This window comes from Capra hircus, chromosome 2 (genome assembly GCF_001704415.2).
Source record: "Capra hircus breed San Clemente chromosome 2, ASM170441v1, whole genome shotgun sequence".
NCBI classification, from domain to species: domain Eukaryota; kingdom Metazoa; phylum Chordata; class Mammalia; order Artiodactyla; family Bovidae; genus Capra; species Capra hircus.
Window position 1 is genome coordinate 135,962,019 of NC_030809.1, and position 19,752 is coordinate 135,981,770.

At 39.6% G+C, this 19,752-nt stretch overlaps 1 protein-coding gene across 1 annotated transcript in view; it reads left to right on the forward strand.

Annotated features, from left to right (window-relative positions):
* Positions 1 to 19,752, forward strand: part of OCA2 (OCA2 melanosomal transmembrane protein) — a 358,392-nt gene that overhangs the window by 103,186 nt on the left and 235,454 nt on the right. The window contains exons 10-14 of the mRNA XM_005675804.2: positions 3,368 to 3,439; positions 4,615 to 4,680; positions 7,623 to 7,679; positions 8,763 to 8,887; positions 14,053 to 14,191. Coding sequence (XP_005675861.2) covers positions 3,368 to 3,439; positions 4,615 to 4,680; positions 7,623 to 7,679; positions 8,763 to 8,887; positions 14,053 to 14,191 — 459 coding nt within the window. The remainder of the gene's footprint in view (positions 1 to 3,367; positions 3,440 to 4,614; positions 4,681 to 7,622; positions 7,680 to 8,762; positions 8,888 to 14,052; positions 14,192 to 19,752) is intronic.

Below are 19,752 nucleotides of genomic sequence, written 5' to 3' on the forward strand. Positions count from 1 at the left end.
CAAGAAATGTTTACCAAACACCTAGCAGAACTAAAGAACAAACAAACGTAAATAAATAATACACTAGAAGCAGGGATCAAGACCATCCCCATGGAAAAGAAATGCAAAAAAGCAAAATGGCTGTCTGAGGAGGCCTTACAAATAGCTATGAAAAGAATAGAAGCAAAAAGCAAAGGAAAAAAGGAAAGATACTCCCATTTGAATGCAGAGTTCCAAAGAATAGCAAGGAGAGATAAGAAAGCCTTCCTCAGTGATCAATGCAAAGAAATAGAGGAAAACAACAGAATAGGAAAGACTAGAGATCTCTTCAAGAAAATTAGGGATACCAAGGGAACATTCCATGGAAAGATGGGCTCAATAAAGGACAGAAATGGTATGGACCTAAGAGAAGCAGAAGATATTAAGAAGAGGTGGCAAGAATACATGGAAGAACTGTACAAAAAATATCTTCATGACCTGGATAATCACGATGGTGTGATCACTTACCTAGAGCCAGACATCCTGGAATGTGAAGTCAAGTGGGCCTTAGAAAACATCACTACAAACAAAGCTAATAGAGGTGATGGAATTCCAGTTGAGCTATTTCAAATCCTGGAAGATGATGCTGTGAAAGTGCTGCACTCAATATGCCAGCAAATTTGGAGAACTCAGCAGCAGCCAGAAGACTGGAAAAGGTCAGTTTTCATTCCAATCCCAAAGAAAGGAAATGGCAAAGAATGCTCAAACTACCTCACAATCTCACATGCTAGTAAAGTAATGCTCAAAATTCTCCAAGCCAGGCTTCAGCAATATGTGAACCATGAACTTCCTGATGTTTAAGCTGGTTTTAGAAAAGGCAGAGGAACCAGAGATCAAATTGCCAACATCCGCTGGATCATGGAAAATGCAAGAGAGTTCCAGAAAAACATCTATTTCTGCTTTATTGGCTATGCCAAAGCCTTTGACTATGTGGATCACAATAAACTGTGGAAAATCCTGAAAGAGATGGGAATACCAGACCACCTGACCTGCCTCCTGAGAAATCTGTATGCAGGTTCAGAAGCAACATTTAGAACTGGACATGGAACAACAGACTGTTCCAAATAGGAAAAGGAGTACATCAAGGCTGTATATTGTCACCCTGCTTATTTAACTTCTATGCAGATTACATCATGAGAAACACTGGGCTGGAGGAAGCAGAAACTGGAATCAAGATTGCCGGGAGAAATACCAATAACCTCAGATATGCAGATGACACCACCCTTATGGCAGAAAGTAAAGAGGAACTAAAAAGACTTGATGAAAATGAAAGAGGAGAGTAAAAAAGTTGGCTTAAAGCTCAACATTCAGAAAACAAAGATCATGGCATCTGGTCCCATCACTTCATGGGAAATAGATGGGGAAACAGTGGGAACAGTTTCAGACTTTATTTTAGGGGGCTCCAAAATCACTGCAGATGGTGATTGCAGCCATGCAATTAAGACGCTTACCCTTTGGAAGGAAAGTTATGGCCAACCTAGATAGCATATTGAAAAGCAGAGACATTACTTTGCCAACTAAGGTCCGTCTAGTCAAGGCTATGATTTTTCCTGTAGTCATGTATGGATGTGAGAGTCGGACTGTGAAGAAAGCTGAGCGCTGAAGAATTGATGCTTTTGAACTGTGGTGTTGGAGAAGACTCTTGAGAGTCCCTTGGACTGCAAGGAGGTCCAACTAGTCCATCCTAAAAGAGATCAGTCCTGGCTGTTTATTGGAAGGACTGATGCTAAAGCTGAAACTCCAGTACTTTGGCCACCTCATGCAAAGAGTTGACTCATTGGAAAAGACTCTGACGCTGGGAGTGATTAGGGGCAGGAGTAGAAGGGTACAAAGAGAATGAGATGGCTGGATGGCATCACTGACTCGATGGACATGAGTTTGAGTAAACTCCGGGACTTGGTGATGGACAGGGAGGCCTGGTGTGCTGCAATTCATGGGGTCACAAAGAGTCAGACACGACTGAGTGACTGAACTTAACTCAGAAGCAATCAATAGCAGAATAACTGAGGCAGGATGGATAAAGGACCTGGAGGACAGAATGGTAGAAATCATTGGCACAGACAGAATATAGAAAAAATAATGAAAAGAAATGAAGACAGCCTAAGAGACCTCTGAGACAACATTAAACGCTCCAACATTTGCATTATAGGGGTCCCAGAAGGAGAAGAGAGAGAGAGAAAGGCCCTAGAAAATATTTGAAGAAGTAAGACCTGAAAAATTCCCAAACATGAGATAGGAAATAGTCAACCAAGTTCAGGAATCACAGAGAGTCCCAGGCAGGATAAACCCAAGGAGGAACACACCGAGACACATAGTAATCAAAATGACAAAAATTAAAGACAGAAATAAAATATTAAAAGCAACAAGAGAAAAACGACAAGTAACATACAAGGGAACTCCCATCAAGGTATTAGCTGATCAATGGCAACCCAGTCCCATACTCTTGCCTGGAAAATCCCATGGACGGAGGAGCCTGGTAGGCTGCAGTCCATGGGGTCACGAAGGGTCGGACATGACTGAGCAACTTCACTTTGACTTTTCACTTTCACGCATTGGAGAAGGAAATGGCAACCCACTCCAATGTTCTTGCCTGGAGAATCCCAGGGATGGCGGAGCCTGGTGGGCTGCCATCTATGGTGTCGCACAGAGTCAGACATGACTGAAGTGACTTAGCAGCAGCAGCAACACAAATTCTACAAGCCAGATATATTTAAAATTATGAAAAGGAAGAGCCTACAACCAAGAATACTCTACCCAGCAAGACTCTTCTTCAGACTTGATGGAGAAATCAAAAGCTTTCCAGACAAGCAAAAGTTAAGAGAATTCAACATCATCAAACCAGCTTTACAACAAATCCTAAAGGAACTTCTCTAGGCAGGAAACACAAGAAAAGGAATAAGACCTGCCAACAGAAAATAAACCCAAAACAATTAAAAAAATTTTTAATGCATATAGATAACCACCTTATATCACCTTTCTTTAGAAAGCAGACTGGTGATAGTTGTGGGCATCCAGAGTTTGAAAACTATGATTTATCTATTGTCCTAAATTCCCTGGTGGTTCAGCTTGTAAGGAATCCACCTATAATGTGGGAGACCTGAGTTTGATCTCTGGGTTGGGAAAATCCCCTGGATAAGGGCATGGCTACCACTCCACTATTCTGGCCTGGAGAATTCTGTGGATTGTGCAGTCCATGGGATCGCAAAGAGTTGGACACAACTTTCGCTTTCACTTTCAATAGGTATGGTATAGAATGGCCAATCTTCACATATACTTATACCAATAAGTCTTCTGTGTGTTTTAAAATCCTGTGGATTAGAGTGAAGTAATGTTCTATGCTTCTTTCCAGATTGTTCACAGAACACTAGCAGCCATGTTGGGGTCCCTTTCAGCATTAGCAGCACTGGCTGTGATTGGTGACGTAAGTTGTAATATTGTGAGTCAAAGGCTTAGCATTTGATAGAATGTCAGCTTCAGAGACCGTCCAATAATTAGGTGTTAGATGGTTAGTTTTTAATATACTATTTCACATTTCCTGTTAAAGGCATGAACTAATGAACTTTATAGCATTGATGAGCAATTAACGTTTGACTTTATCACACACACCCCATCCTAGCTGAGGAAAAGTTCATGATGGTCAAGTATTCATCCAGGCCATGCGCCTGAGCAATGTTAGAGCCAGGCACATGTGCTGTCAGCCCTTGGAGACCAGGGGAGGCCATCCTGGCTGGAGCAGAGAGGTGGGAGACAGTGAGGTTGGGGACAGACATCAGGAGGTCCCCGGAAGTGCATGTCTGTGAGGTGATACTGTCCCCTCAGGATCTGAGCATGTTCCATCCTGCAGGAACACTAGAATGAATGTAGAGAAGCAAGAGAGGCCAAATACTCTGGAGTTGGAGGCCTGGGGTTGCTTGAGGAGCAGTGCTGAACTGACCAAGGTGGCCACACATGGAACTTGGGATTGAAAAAAAACTGTAGAATTTCAGAGATTGTTCTGAAAAATGTTTCTAAAGGCCAGTCAGTCAACCAAAGAGTAAAAATAATGTGAGACTTTGTTATTTATTTTCTTTTTTATGGCTAGAATTGGTGTAAACAAACACTAACTCTCAGGGTAAAATGTCCCAGAATCCTAAAACTTACACATAAACCTCTGTTATTTTGATTAATTGTTAAGGAGTAGTGTAGTAGTAGTTATTTAATTTTGGAAATAATTGATGTGGCACATGCTTTGTGCTGCAGGGAAATCTCTGGACCACTGTGAAGTCCTTTTTCAACAACCAGACTCTCCAAGTGTCCTCGCTTCCCAGTCTGGGCTCCCAGTTCCCCATGATCCTACCTTCCCTTAGGGACAAGGACAGGCTTAAGAAGTCTGCCTTTCTCATTGACAAGTGCATAGTTTTGATGTTACGATGCTTTGGATCACGACTGTTTTTCAGTAATGATATAATAGGATTTCAAAGGCAAGTGGACGGTGTGATTTTTGTGATTTTTAACTCTGGCCATGAGTGGGTTTTCTGTAAAGTGCACATGTTTACAGCTTATCACCAGGAGGAATGATGCCCAGGACTAATTGGCTAATTTGTGGTTTGATTGCAGAGACCCAGCCTGACCCATGTGGTGGAGTGGATTGATTTCGAGACTCTGGCCCTGCTGTTTGGCATGGTAATGACAGTCCTCCCAGTGGGCCTGGGCCCCAAGTTTGCTGTAACCTGGGACTTTCTCTTTTACTGCTGTCACTGCTAATTCTTAAGGACACCGTGCTGCTTGACTGTTAGGGCTTGATTGAGAAGTGTTTGCAGGCCTAGCTAATTTCTCCTGATGAGGAATGGAGTAATTGGTGCTCTGGTTGGTTAGCTGGAAAATTTTAGCCTAAAGCCTCTAACAGAGAAATAATCTTGCCATTGAGAAAATTTGGCAGTTTTTTGAGTTACTGTCCTTAAAATATAAAATGATATATCTTAAATAAATGAACCATATAAATTTTTCAGTGATTGAAAATGTACCTTTAATTATATGGATAAAGGAAGAAAGGAAGAAATTGTCCCTAAGTAATAGTTTGTTAATTTACCATATTTTCAAGTGACCACTCTACTGCATGCTATGAAGAGCGTCACCAAATCAATCTGTAGGAAGGGAATTTTAAGACACACTAGTGAGTTAGTGTGGAACATGAGTCATAAACAGATTTAATTTGAATAAGGGGAATTTGACAAGGGTCTGGACAGCAGTGGGAATGGCTCATGTGTTCTTGAACAGACCCCACAGCGGCTGAGTGATCTGAAGGAGGGCTGTGCTGCTCTAGGCTTCAATTTGATCCAAAGTAACTGTCTCCTTTGTGGATACAGTGTGGGATTCAGGTCAGTGCTCTGAATCCAGGCTTTATAGAGAAACTAATGTTTGTATTGGGTTCTGAAAAGTATATAGGGTTTGGATATATGAAAGGAAAAAGAAGGCATACCGGATATCTCAAAAGTTTTTGTTATAAAAAAAGCTTAAATGGTTGGTGTATTAATTTTCTGGGATTGCCATAATAAAGTACCATAGACTGGGTGAGTTAAACAACAGAAATGTATTTCCTCATAGTTCTGGAGGCTAACGTCCGAGATCAAGATGTCTGCAGTGTTGCTTTCTTCTGAGGCTTATAGATGATCATCCGCTCAAGTCCTCACATGATTGTCCCTCTGGGCATGTCTGTGTACTCCTCTCTTCTTATAAGGTCAACAGTCATATTGGATTAGGGCTTCACTTTAATTTGATTAGCCTCAATACAGTTATATTGGATTTTAACAATGAATGGTTTAATTTTTTCTCAGTTGGAATCAGTTCAACAAGGTTCTATATAGAACTTCGGGGTGTGTGTGGTCCAGAGACAGTCTGTATAACCAGACCCCCATCTTTTTTACCCTGTTTCTTGCCAGTCATCCACCCATGGGACCACTCACCCAGTCCCTGAGTTCCAGTCTCTTTTGGGTGGTTCTGGCAGCAGACATGTGTAACAGTTTCACCACAACAATGGAAGACCACACAGGACCTACCCATTCACATTCATGTGTAGCTTCCATTGGTGTGAAGCATCACGCTCTATAAATGGCCTCACAGTGGCCATTTGGATAGGATGAACAATGATGGTCATTATAGACAAGGTAGAGATTTGTACTGTTTTGCACTGTTTTTGTGAAACACAGTTTTGGGCCCATTATTTTCTAAAGTACTTTAGTTTACATAATTCTATTGAATTATCACAACAACCACACAAGGGAATAAGACATACAGAAGTAAGGTGAGAAAACCAAAGTACAGAGAATTAAATAAATTTTTTTGCTCAAGGCTCTGTTTGACTGTTTGCAACCCCATGGACAGCAGCATGCCAGGCTTCCCTGTCCACCACCAAATCCTGGAGTTTGCTCAAATTCATGTTGAGTCGGTGATGCCATCCAACCATCTCATCTGCTTTTGCCCCATTCTCCTCATTCCCTCAATCTTCCCCAGCATCAGGGTCTTTTCCAATGAGTCAGTTCTTTGCATCAGGTGGCAAAAATATTGGAGCTTTAGCTTCAGCATCAGTCCTTCCAATGAATATTCAGGGTTGATTTCCATCAGGATTGACTGATTTGATCTCCTTGCAGTCCAAGGGATTCTGAAGAGTCTTCTCCAGCACTACAGTTAGAAAGCATCAATTCCTCAGCACTCAGCCTTCTTTATGGTCCAGTTCTCACATCTGTACATGACTACTGGAAAAACTATAGCTTTGACTATATGGACTTTTGTTGATAATGTCTCTGCTTTTTAATATGCTGTCTAGGTTGATCATAGCTTTTCTTCCAAGGAGCAAATGTCTTTTAATTTTGTAGCTGAAGTCACTGTCCTCTGTGATTTTGAAGCCCAAGAAAATAAAATCTGCCACTATTTCCACTTTTTCCCTATCTATTTGCCATGACGTGATGGGAATGGATGCCATGATCTTAGTTTTTTGGATGTTGTATTTTAAACCAGTGTTTTCACTCTCCTCTTTCACTCTCATCAAGAAGCTCTTTAGTTCCTCTTCACTTTCTGCCATTAGAGTGGTGTCATCTGCATTTTTGAGGTTGTTAATATTTCTCCCAGCAGTCTTCATTTCATTGTAACTACTCTTATAAAATTTAAGCCAGTTAAAAAAATATAATTTAAGTCAGTTTAAAAGTCTTAAAACTTTTAATTGTTGCTTGTGTGAACACCTAGGTGCAAAAGGCCACATTCTATCCTATTTCCTGCCCTGTTTCTAGCTTTGTGACTGTGAGCAAGTCACTTTTCCTCTCTGCCTGACAGTTTCCTGGTCTATAACTCAGAGAGTAATTATAATGCAGATGTTTATTGTGAAGTTCAGATGGAATGATAATGTACTTTGGGCACATACTCTTGGACAAATGTAAAGGTGCAAATCCTCTAGTAAGGGGCTTGATTCAGAGAGTTAGTAAGTGGACAACACTCAACAAAAGAGTGAGACGTTTGATGAGGTGGTAGCTTTCATATAGAGGCCAGAGCTCAGATGTGGAAGTGGTCACTGATGTCGTTTCAGGATGGTGCTCTGAAACATTCTCTGTCTCCTTTTTCTCTTTTCCCTATAGATGATCTTAGTAGCCATATTTTCAGAAACTGGATTTTTTGATTATTGTGCTGTAAAGGTATGTATGATGTGGCATTTAATAGTTATGTATCAATTGATACTTTTTTTCTGCCATTACATATTTATAGTGAATAAAACTATGTTTTAAAGCAAATATTTTAAAATTCTGTCCTCCTTTTCAAAATCACTGCTGCAAACCTGAGTATAATTGCTATGCTAAATAAAGTGTCTTTGAGCATCACTTTCAGATTCTCAACAAATAACCAAAGAAGAGGATCAAGGAGACTAGTATTCAAGTTGACTATTTGTGTGATAGTGTTCAAATTGGGGGGTTGAGAGCTATGCACTAAAACTGTTTTGCACTTCAGAGTAAATATTTTAAGTCATCAGTTTCTGATTACTCTGCTTTTAAGTGAAATAATTTCAATGATTACTTTATGACATTGAACATATAAGCATTCATTTTTATAACCGGGACCCTGGGGAATCCTTCACCATTTTCTGACTGGTAGAATTTGTGTTAAAAAAAAAAAAAAAAGAATTTGTGTTGATCCTATCATCAGAATTGGGAGGAAAAGACTAATGCAAACGAGGGCTGGGCTTGAATTTTTTTTTTGAAACTGAAAAGTTCTTTTAAAAAATTAGTTATTTATGAAGCCCTTTCCAAACTTTGAATGATAGAACCATGTCGTGATTTTTGCCAATTTTGTGCACTATCTTGCGCTCCCCAGGTAGCTATCTGGCCTCTTCCTTCCAATACCTTGGTACTAAAAGCAACCCCTAGATCCCCAAAGATCAGCAGACTCTAGGGTCAGGTGAATCCCAAAGTCACAGCCCAGGCTGTCCAACCAAAAGGAGTGTGTAAAAAGATACAGACATGACAGATTGTCACCTTATGAGAGATAGACCATCTCAAGGTACTGAAATGAGAATTGGAGGGAAGGAGTGTAGGCCCGCATGGATTTAAAAGTTCAGGTCCAGTCATTACTGCCGCATCTCAGCTGGTTTAGGAGTTTGTAGGTCTAAGTTTTAATCCACCATGTAGTGTTTATTTAGACCCTTAGTTCTTAGAGTCCCTAATGAAAAGTTGCATCTGTTTTCTGGCCCCATTGGTCCTAGCTTCTTCTTTATTGCATTTCAGGCATACCAATTGTCCCGAGGAAGAGTGTGGACCATGATCTTCATGCTGTGTCTCGTTGCTGCTGTCCTTTCTGCTTTCTTGGACAATGTCACAACAGCGCTCCTCTTCACTCCCGTGACCATAAGGTATGCAAAGTGGCCTTGTGTGGACATGAGGCCAGCTGATGGCAGTCTGTGCTAGCTGCCCTCCTCCCACATGATGGGGTCTGACCTACACATCCACTGGGACTGTGGCTCTGACTGCACAGCTGTGATGGCAGTAGCAGTGGTTGCAGAAATGCCTACAGGAATCAGGACACACAAATGTTTATGTCCTGTGGGACAGAGCATCAGGGGCCAGGAGTTCTACTCCATGGGCTTTATGGGGTTCTCGGCCAGAGAGCAGGAGATGGAACTACTGTCTTGCTCTGGCAGGATCCTTGTGGGATTATTGGAGGGTTGCAAGACCTGGCCTGGCAAGGCCTTGCAAGGTAACTTTGGGAAAGAGAAATTCAGTTTGATTCCATTTTGCTCCTTTTAATTCCAACCATTTCATTTGTGGGACTGATTGCATGGGGCCTCCTGGGTCTTGGGCTTCAGCCTGTGATTGTGCAGCCCCTTCCAAGGTCATGGACTTACACTTTTATCTAGACTTTATGTCCTTTATTTTAAAGATGCTTCTTAGCATATCATGGTCTTCCCCTGCTTAGACTCAACATGTGCTGGTGCTGGCTGGTTCTAGAGAGACTGAGGTGTTACAGGTATGCCTTGTGGCTTCTGGGAAGCTAGGTAGTAAGGACATTTTTCTAAATGTCCTCACTTCAGCTGAGGACAACTCACTTCAGCTGCACTGATCTGGGTTTTCCATCAAAGGAATTAAAACAAGCTGGTGTTCTGAGGATTCTACCAGATAAGAGATTCTCCTGCTTATGAGGCATGAGACTCAGCAAGTTCAATGTCATCAACAAGGGGCTACTTCCAGAGCTCAGGACTAATTCTGGGTGATGCCTTTGGTGTTTGGGAGAGTAGTGACCCTCAGAGGAGAAGTAAGTTAGAACGTGGAGTAGGAGGAGGAGAAGGAAGGGTAGAGAGGAACAGAGAGTTAGCAGCATCCCGTGGATTGGCCTGCAGTGTTATGAGTTAATCTGTTGCCCGGGCTTCTGCAAGCCTGGCTGCATTGTCATGGTCCATGTGCAAGTATGGATTTGAGGGACAAGACACTAGATTTAGCCTTCCTGCACAGGAGGTGTAGCACCTCCCAATATCCAGAGCTATAATTCTTCTGAGGGTAAATGGTGGATAAAGCATATGCTAAAACCAACCCTGCCCCTGGACACTTCAGTGGGCAAGAGGCAGTTCACACCTACCACCCTCCAACCAGGGCAACTCTGCTACTGACAGTGGTTTGAAACCATCTCACAATGTGCCAGATTCCAGCAAGTCACTACACACTCTGATGATGGCACCCTGACTCTCAACATCCCTGTACAGCTTGCATGACTGAGGGTTGTCTCAGCCTTGTTGGGATTTGTTTACATCCTCACTCTGCTAGGAATTGGCTTAGTAATTTTATGTGAGAATCAGTTCAGTTCAGTTACACAGTCATGTCTGATTCTTTGCTATCCCATGGACTGTAGCATGCCAGGCTTTCCTGTCCATCACTAACTCCAGGAGCTTGCTCAAACTCATGTCCATTGAGTCGGTGATGCCATCCAACCATCTTATCCTCTGTTGTCCCCTTCTCCTCCCACCTTGAATCTAGACACCGGGATTCATGGTCCCTGGAAAAGAATTCAATTCGGGATCAATAACGAGGCTTGATCTCTCAGAGCTTATGTGTATTTAATAAAGTTTTGTTAAAGTGTAAAAGAGATAGAGAAAGCTTTTGACATAGACATCAGAAGGGGGTAGAAACAGTATTCGCCTGCTAGTCTATACCTATCGGTGAGTTCTTAATTAGAGAAAGGAGATGATTCAAAACTCAGAGTGGCACCAGATCTCTCAACCACAACATACATTTTGAGATAACATTGGCACCAGGTGAATCATCCCAGGCCACAAAACGATCGACATGAATCTTGAAGAAAGGCAGGTTTCCAAGTAAATATATAGTTTCATTAACATAGATTAGGAGAACAGTGTATCAGTAAAACATACAGGTTTGTTGAGCCCTTATAGGTTCTGAGTTTTAAGCAGAACCGACTTGAAGAGAGAGTCTAGGGTAAATACATAGTTCATTAACATAGCTTAAGAAGAGCATTTCCATAAGAAAAACGCATTGGTTAGCTCAAGGTTTGAGAAGTTAAGTTCAGGTGGAGCCAGGTGTTGTCATGGCAACACAGAATTTTAAGATAAACCTCCTTTCAATTTTGTATAGAGAAGGGGAAAAAAATCTGACACTTGTAGTTTGTTTCCTCCTGCCACTTAAGAGAGAAATAAAAAACACATGACCCTTGCAGCCTATTTCCATCATTTGGAGACCCCCTAGCGTTCCTGTCTGTTACCCTCTCACCAGGGTCTTTTCCAGTGAGTTAGTTCTTTGCATCAGGTGGCCGAAGTATTGGAGCTTCAACTTTAGCATCAGCCCTTCCAATGTATATTCAGGACTGATCTCCTTTTGGATTGACTGGTTTGATCTCCTTGCAGTCCAAGGGACTCTCAAGAGTCTTTTCCAACACCACAGTTCAAAAGCATCAATTCTTTGGTGCCCAGCTTTCTTTATGGTCCATCTCTGCTTTTTAATATGCTGCTTAGGTTTGTCATAGCTTTTCCTACAAGGAGAAAGCGTCTTTTAATTTCATGACTGCAGTCACCATCTGCAGTGATTTTGGAGGCCAAGAAAATAAAGTCTGTCACTATTTCCCTTGTTTCCCCATCTATTTGCCATGATATGATGGGACCAAATGCCATGATCTTCGGTTTTTGAATGCTGAGTTCTAAGCCAGTTTTCACTCTCCTCTTGCACTTTCATCAAGAGTCTCTTTAGTTCCTCTTTGCTTTCTGCCATAAGGGTGGTGTCATCTGCATATCTGATGTTATTGATATTTCTCTTGACAATCTTGATTCTGGCTTGTGCTTTATCCAACCCCGCATTTCACATGATATACTCTGCATATAAATTAAATAAGCAGAGTGACAATACAGCCTTCACATACTCCTGTCCCAATTTGGAAGCAGTCTGTTGTTCCATGTCCAGTTCTAACTGTTGCTTCTTGACCTGCATACAGATTTCTCAGGAGGTAGGTAAGGTGGTTTGATATTCCTATCTCTTGAAGAAGAATTTTCCACAGTTTGTTCTGACACAGTCAAAGGCTTTGGCATAGTCAATAAAGCAGAAATAGATGTTTTTCTGGGATTCTCTTGCTTTTTCTATGATACAGCAGATGTTGACAATTTGATCTCTGGTTCCATTGCTTTTTTCTGAATCCAGCTTGAACATCTGGAAGTTCTCGGTTCATATACTATTGAAGCCTAGCTTGGAAAATTTTGAGCATTACTTTACTAGTGTGTGAGTTGAGTGCAATTGTGTGGTAGTTTGAGCATTCTTTGGCATTGCCTTTCTTTGGGATTGGAATGAAAACTGACTTTTCCTAGTCCTTTGGCCACTGCTGAGTTTTCCAAATTTGCTAGCTTATTGAGTGCAGCACTTTAACAGCATCATCTTTTAGGATTTGAACTAGCTCAGCTGGTATTCCATCACTTTCTCTAGCTTTGTTTGTAGTAATGCTTCCTAAGGCCCACTTGACCTCACACTCCAGGATGTCTGGCTCTAGGTGAGTGAGCACACTATAATTGCTATGTGGGAATAGTAATTCCTTTTATTAGTATACAAACTGCATCTTTCATGATTGGTGTGCTCAGATTCACTGTTTATATTATACTATTATATTCTTTGTGACTCTCTAAACTTAATCACATTTCTTCTGCCTCTGTCTGAATTGAGTAACATTAGTCTTTAGAGTTGGGCTTCCCTGGTAGTTTAGATGGTAAAGAATCCTCCTGAAATGCAGGAGACCTGGGTTCGATCACTGCGTTAAGAAGATCCCCTGGAGGAGATACTCATTCCAGTATTCTTGCCTGGAGAATCCCCATGGACAGAGGAGCCTGGTGGGCTACAGTCCATGAGCAAAGAGTCGGACATGACTGAGCGACTAAGCACAGCATAGCGCACCATTTTTACAGTTAGACATCCAAATCTGGCATTGTTGATTAGCACATACTAATCCTTTTCTTATTAAAAGCAGAGCCTGGTGCTTCCTTAGTTGAAAGCTGCTGCTGTTGATTGGAGTCTGATCCTCTTTTTTGAACTCCCTTCTCAACTTCTATACAGCTCTGTAGGCCAATCCTACTCAGAAGAGCTGCTGGCTATACTCTGAGCCGGAAGATAGTAGAAAGGACCCTTGAGGCACTTCCCTGGTGGTCTGGTAGTTAAGACTATGAGCTTCCATTGCAGGGGGTATGGAATCACTCCCTGGTGAGGAACCAAGATCCCTCATGCCACAGGGCACCCCCACCAAAAAAGGTCCTTGAGTGCAGCAGGGGCTCCCCTTGCTGCCAACATCCAGACCCATTCTAGCTTCTGTAAGAAAGTAGGCAATGTAGTGGGTGGGTGGAGGAGACACCATGAGGTTTTCCCTGAACTTTCTTTAGAGCATCCTTTCTCAACCGTGTGCTCAGTGGACCACTTGGGGAGCTGTAAATGCTGCTGCTTAAGCTCATCTCCCGGGGTTGTTCTATGATGAGCTGGGTAGCAAGACTGTTAAGATCCCCAGACAAATCTAATGTTTAGCTAAGGTGGAAAGCCACTGCTATAGAATGTGTACTCCTTGTTAGAATTAAGCACAGTGCCTCAGCTTTTGAAAAGGTAAGGTGAGTAAGGAGCTAGGTTGGCAGGTGTGGTGTGAGCCACTGGGCGGCAGTGCTTTGTGCTCCAGCCCCACCTTGACTCAGAGGGGTCTGGTGGCAAAGATGCATTCATCTGTGCCACTTCCTGCCCTGCAAGGGAGCCTGTACACCGAGTGCTTCCTCCAGACCTGTAGGGGTGAGGCAGGAATGTATTTTCACATGGATGGTTCAAATGGGTTGTGTGTTAACTTTCAGAGAAGTCTAGGGCTGAGAGTCAACTTTATCCTGTAGCTCTATAGCACTGTTGTCATTGTTTACCCCTCAGCATTGCCTTTCTCATAGATGTGTGTGTGTGTGTGTGTGCATGCTTCTTATACCTGCAAGTGCTTTGAAAACATTTAGGTCACACATGTACCTTTCACAATATGGATAGTGGGACTGTTTTCACTTTCCTTCATTTATGACAGATTGTGTGAGGTGCTCAACCTTGATCCAAGACAAGTCCTGATTGCAGAAGTGATCTTCACAAACATTGGGGGAGCTGCCACTGCCATTGGGGACCCGCCAAATGTCATTATTGTTTCCAACCAGGAGTTGAGGAAGATGGTATGTATCACTATAATCACATTGTTTCCAATACATATAGACCCCAGCTTACTTGCACATTTAGTAATACTTTACCAACACGGATATCACTTCTTCTTATGGAGTGTTCTTGGTCCTCTGGAGAGTGGGAGGTTAGGTGACTGATCCTCTAATGTAGTGGTCTGAATTGACTTCATTCTCATTCTGATAAAATTTTAAGAAAATGATTACATTTTCTATTTAGTCATAGTATGCTGTAATATATTAATGGGAATTGAGGTTTCTTCCAACAATATTAAGAACTAAATGATCTGCTCCCTCTCATTTTTCAACTGAGGTAGATGAATAAGTTCTTCATTGATGAAGAACTTAAGTTTTTTAAAATAAGGGTGAGAAAATGAAAGTCTTTCTGGATTTTTGGTAAGCTCTTATTAATATATAATTTCTTGTAAACAAAAATAAAAGCAAAGTATTAAAGAGAGTGCAAATGGTATTTTACCTGTCTTAGAGTTAAAGTTAAATTATACAATTAATTTTGATTTGTCATTCTTTGATCATTAGAATTTTCTCAATATCTCTTCTTTGAAGTATCAATAAAAATGCTTTCAAGTTGGTGTCACTTATTATAGGTGATATATTTATGCCTGTGTGTCTCTGAAGTGTGTTAGTATGTTTGTGTATATTTGCTGTCTTTCATAAAAATATTTAAGCCTTTGAGAGTTCATGGCTCTAAGGTGTTGAAGGGCATTTTGTGGGCCTACTGTGTTCTAGAGATTCAGGGTACAACTTAGATACTTTGGCTAAATTTAATACTCCCTGGTTGCTCTGAAAGCCAACTGTGATACTTCACCAGTCTTACTGCATGAGCTGAGCAGCAGGCCCCTCCTGACCATGTCACATGAGCACACCAGAAAGTGTGTGGACCCTGTAATTTGCTTTGTAATCTGTCACCCAGGATAGGTTGCATACACATGAGAGAGAGACCTATTTTCACAGGAAAATAATGTTTTATTATTTTTATTTTATAGTAATACATTTATTTTAGAGAATGTCAATCACACACACATATCAGAAATAAAAAAATTGTCATAATCCCACCATCCAGAAATAAATCCTCTCAATATTTTACTTTGTTGCTTGGTGGTGGTTTAGTCACTAAGTCGTGTCTGACTTTGCAACCCCATGGACTGTAGCCTGGCAGGATCCTCTGTCCCTGCAATTCTCTAGGCAAGAATGCCAGAGTGAGTTGCAGTTTCTTTCTCCAGAGGATCTTCCTGACCCAGAGATTGAACCCGGGTCTCCTGCACTGCAGGCATATTCTTTACCAGCTGAGCTACAAGGGAAGCCACTTATTTTGGTGCATGTAGTCTGCACGAATGTTTGTGTGTGGCTATACATCAGGAAAAAAAAAAAAAAGCTGCTCTGACCAAGAGGGAGTAACAGGGACTGTATTTACCCTCTTGCTTGGGACATCCAAAAAGAAAATAAACCAAAATCCAAAAAACAAAACCAGAAACAAACCAAAACCTTGGTAATCAAGGTACTAGATATCAGATAAAAAAGGGCAGTGATCCCTGAAAAATGGGAAACAAATGAAATGAACTTATGGTTGCCCCAGCTCACTGACTTGAGAGATTTTCCAGGATGCAGTTCAGGGAAAGAGAACCCTTGTGGAGCCTACCCTGTTTCTAGAGTCGGGGAGGTAGAACTGACTTTGGAGGGAACAAGACAAGAACCAGAGAGGGGAGAGTTGGAGACAGAGAGAACCTCTGAGAACTTGCAGAGGGAAACTACCTGTGTCCGGGGGAAGAATAACCCAAAAAGATTAGAGGGAAGAGTGCTTGATACACTGAGGGCCAAGAATAATGTCTGTTTCTGCCAGGAAGACTGTAAACCTCTTAATTCATGAGGTATTGGCCCTGATTCCACCTAATAAATCTAAAAAACCTCAAATAATCAAATTGTTTTTAAATAGCTTAACTACATCCAAAAACAAACATCAAGAATATTTATAGGAATGCAAAAATATCCAACAACACACAAGGTAAAAATCACAGTGTCTGACATCCAATCAAAGATTACCAGGCACACAAAGAAAAAAGAAAATTTGATCTATCACGAGGAGAGTATGAACCATTTGGAATCAACCCAGAATAGACACAGGTGTTATAATTAACAGACAAGTGCATTAAAACTTTTTTTTTTTACTGTATTCCAGATGTTCATTAAGTTGAAAAGAAACATGGTGCACTGAGATGACCCAGAGGGATGGTATGGGGAGGGAGAAGGGAGGGGGATTCAGGATGGGGAACACGTGTATACCCGTGGCAGATTCATGTTGATGTATGGCAAAACCAATACAATATTGTAAATTAATTAACCTCCAATTAAAATAAATAAATTTAAATTAAAAAATAAAAAGAAACATGAAAGATATATTTTTTAAAGGCCCAAATTAAACTTCTAAAAATGAAAACTGTAATATATGAGATAAAAATCTCTTGTTAGGATTAAAACAGCAAATTAAGAATTTCATAAGAAAAGACTAGTGAAATTAAGGACATAGGTCCAAAATAAAACAGAATGAAAAGTAATGAAAGACATTCATGAGCTAAAGGGAAACTCCAAGTGGCTTAATATATTTATAATTCTTATCTTTGAAGGAGAGAGGAACAAAGAAAGACATTTGAAGAAAACATGGTCTAAAATGTCAAATTTTATGAAAGATATAATCTCAGAGATTCAGGAAGTCCAATGAATTCAGAGCACAAGAAACATGAAGAAACTACACTAAGCCATGTCATAATTGTTATACACATGAAACTTAAATAATGTTATAAACTGATGATACTTTGATTAAAAAAAAGGCATAATGGGTTATTTACTTTTTCAAGACCTATACTTTGACTTGGATATTTTGTTTTGGAAATTATAAGAAATAGTTATTTTAAAAGTAGATATTTAAAAGATCTATATGAAAGAGCTATTTTTAACAGCATAAAATTGAAAAACCTATGTAAAATATTCCAAGAATCAAAGAAGAAAGTGAAATTGCAAAATATTTTTAATTGAATTATGAAAACAAAAATTTTAGCGTTCCTTTCAAGCAGGAGTCAGCAAACTTCTTAAAAGGCCATATACTTACTATTACAGGCATATGGGCCTTACGGTCCCTGATGCAATCTCTCAACTCTGCCACTGTTGCAGGAAGGCAGCCCCAGACAACACACAAATGAATGTGCATGTCTATATTCTAGCCTGCAAGTGTAGTTTTCTGGTCCCTGCTCTAAAACAGTATTTAGAAGGGATTATATACCACTAAATACCAATTAGAAGAGAAGAATAGTCTCAAATTAGTGACCTCAGCTTCAGTCTGAAGAAACTAGATGAGGAAGAGCAAATTAAACTGAAAGTAAGCTGAAGAAACACAGACCAGCATGGAGAACAGGAAAAACAATAGAGAAAATCAATGAAAGAAAAAGCTAGTTCTTTGATAGGATAAATGATTCTGACAAACTTCTGGCCAAACTGAGAAGAAAATAAGAGAGAAGACATAAATTACCAGTATCAGGAATAAAAGAATTATATTACTACAGAGCACACAGACATTTAAGACATTGTTAGGGAGTATTGTGAACAACTCTATGTCAATAACTTTCACAATTTAGATTAAACGGGCAATTCCCTTGAAAGACATACCTCACTCAAGAGGAACTAGGTAACCTGAGTAACCCTATATCTATTAAAAAAATTGAATTTGTAATGAAAAATCTTCCCAGAAAGAACAAAGCAAAGCAAACAAAAAACTCAGGCTAAGATAGCTTTTGTGAACTCTACCAAATGTTTAAGGAAGCAGTAATACTACAATACCAATTCTACACAAAATTTTATAGCAAATTCAAGAGGAGAGAATACTTCTCAACTTACTTTATAAGGGCCTGATGCCTAAAGCAGATAAAACCAGGATAAGAAAGTTGTTGACAAATACTTTTTATGAGCACAAATAACATATTTAAAAATTAGCTAATCCAATTTAACAACTTATAAAATGAATAATAGATAATAAGTGGAATTTATCCTAGAAATGGAAGATTGGTGCTATATTTGAAAATGTCAACCAATGCAGTTTACTAGCAAACTAAGTGAGAAAATCCATATGATTATCTCAATAGATATAGAAAAATATTTGGCAAATTCAACATCCATTACTGATCAAATCACTCAATAAAGTAGGGAAAAAGTGAGCTTCATCAGCTTGATAAAGAGCATCTATGAAAATATTATGGCCAGCATCATAGTTAAAAGAGGAAAACTGAATATTTTCCTCAGATCAGAAACAAGACAAAGATGTCTGTTCTTACCACTTAAATGCATTTTACTGGAGGCTCTTGGTGGTACAATAAGTCAAGAAAAGAAATACAAGGCATCCACACTGGCAAGCAAGAGTTAAGTCTTTTTGCATATTACATGATTGTTCATGTGTAAAATCTGAAGGAGTCTACAAAAGAAAAAAACAAAATAAAAACTTCTGAAAAATCATAACTAAAATTAACAAGTGTACAATACAGGATCAATGTAGAAAAATTAATGGTTTTCTATATTCTAACAACAAACAATTGGAAGCTGAAATAAAAATGCCATTTACAACAGCATCAATATATAAAATAAGTGAAATCTGACCACACATATGCAAGAAAACAACAAAATATTGCAGATAATAACTAAAGAAGATAAAAATAGATGGGGCAATATACTTTGGTCATGGATCAGAAAACTCAACATCATTAAAGTATTAGTTCTCCCTAGATTGATCTATAGAGTCATGCAATTCCTATAAAAAAACAGCAAATTTTTCTTTTTGTAGAAATTGACAAACTGATTTTAAAATTTATATGGAAATTCAAAGTATCCAGAATGATCATAAACAAGTCTTAAAGTGCAGAACAAATTGGAAGGGCTAGTACTACCTAATTTCACAACTTATTATAAAGCCACAAATAACAAAAACAGTGTGGTTAGCATCAAGATAGGTGGAAGGTAAATAGAACAAAGGATATAAACATCAGATGCAAATTTCAGATATAAATCCTTACATATATGACTTTCGACAAAGTGATTTTTGACAAAGATGCAAAGCCAATTAAGTGGAGAAAGGATAATTTTTTCACATATAGTCCTGGAATGAATGAACATACATATGCAGGAGAAATGAATTTCAGTCCACACCTTCTACTTTATCAAAAGATTAACTGAAATGTGGATTATAGACATAAATATAAAGGTCAAAACTTTAAAATTCTTAATAGAAAAGATAATTTACAGTAAAATAGATGTAGAAGTAGTTCAAGTGAGAGCATGGTTACTGTAATTTATTAGACTAATTTTATAACTTGGCTTTCTGTTTCTGTTATTTGTCTCTTCTTTTTATGGCAATATATTAATGAATGCTACAACAGCTTAGCTGCCTCTCACTGGCATCACATTAGTATTTATTTACTTATTTATTCAAGGATTATTGCTTTACAGAATTTTGTTGTTTTTGTTAAAGCACAACATGAATCAGCCAAAGGTATATATATATA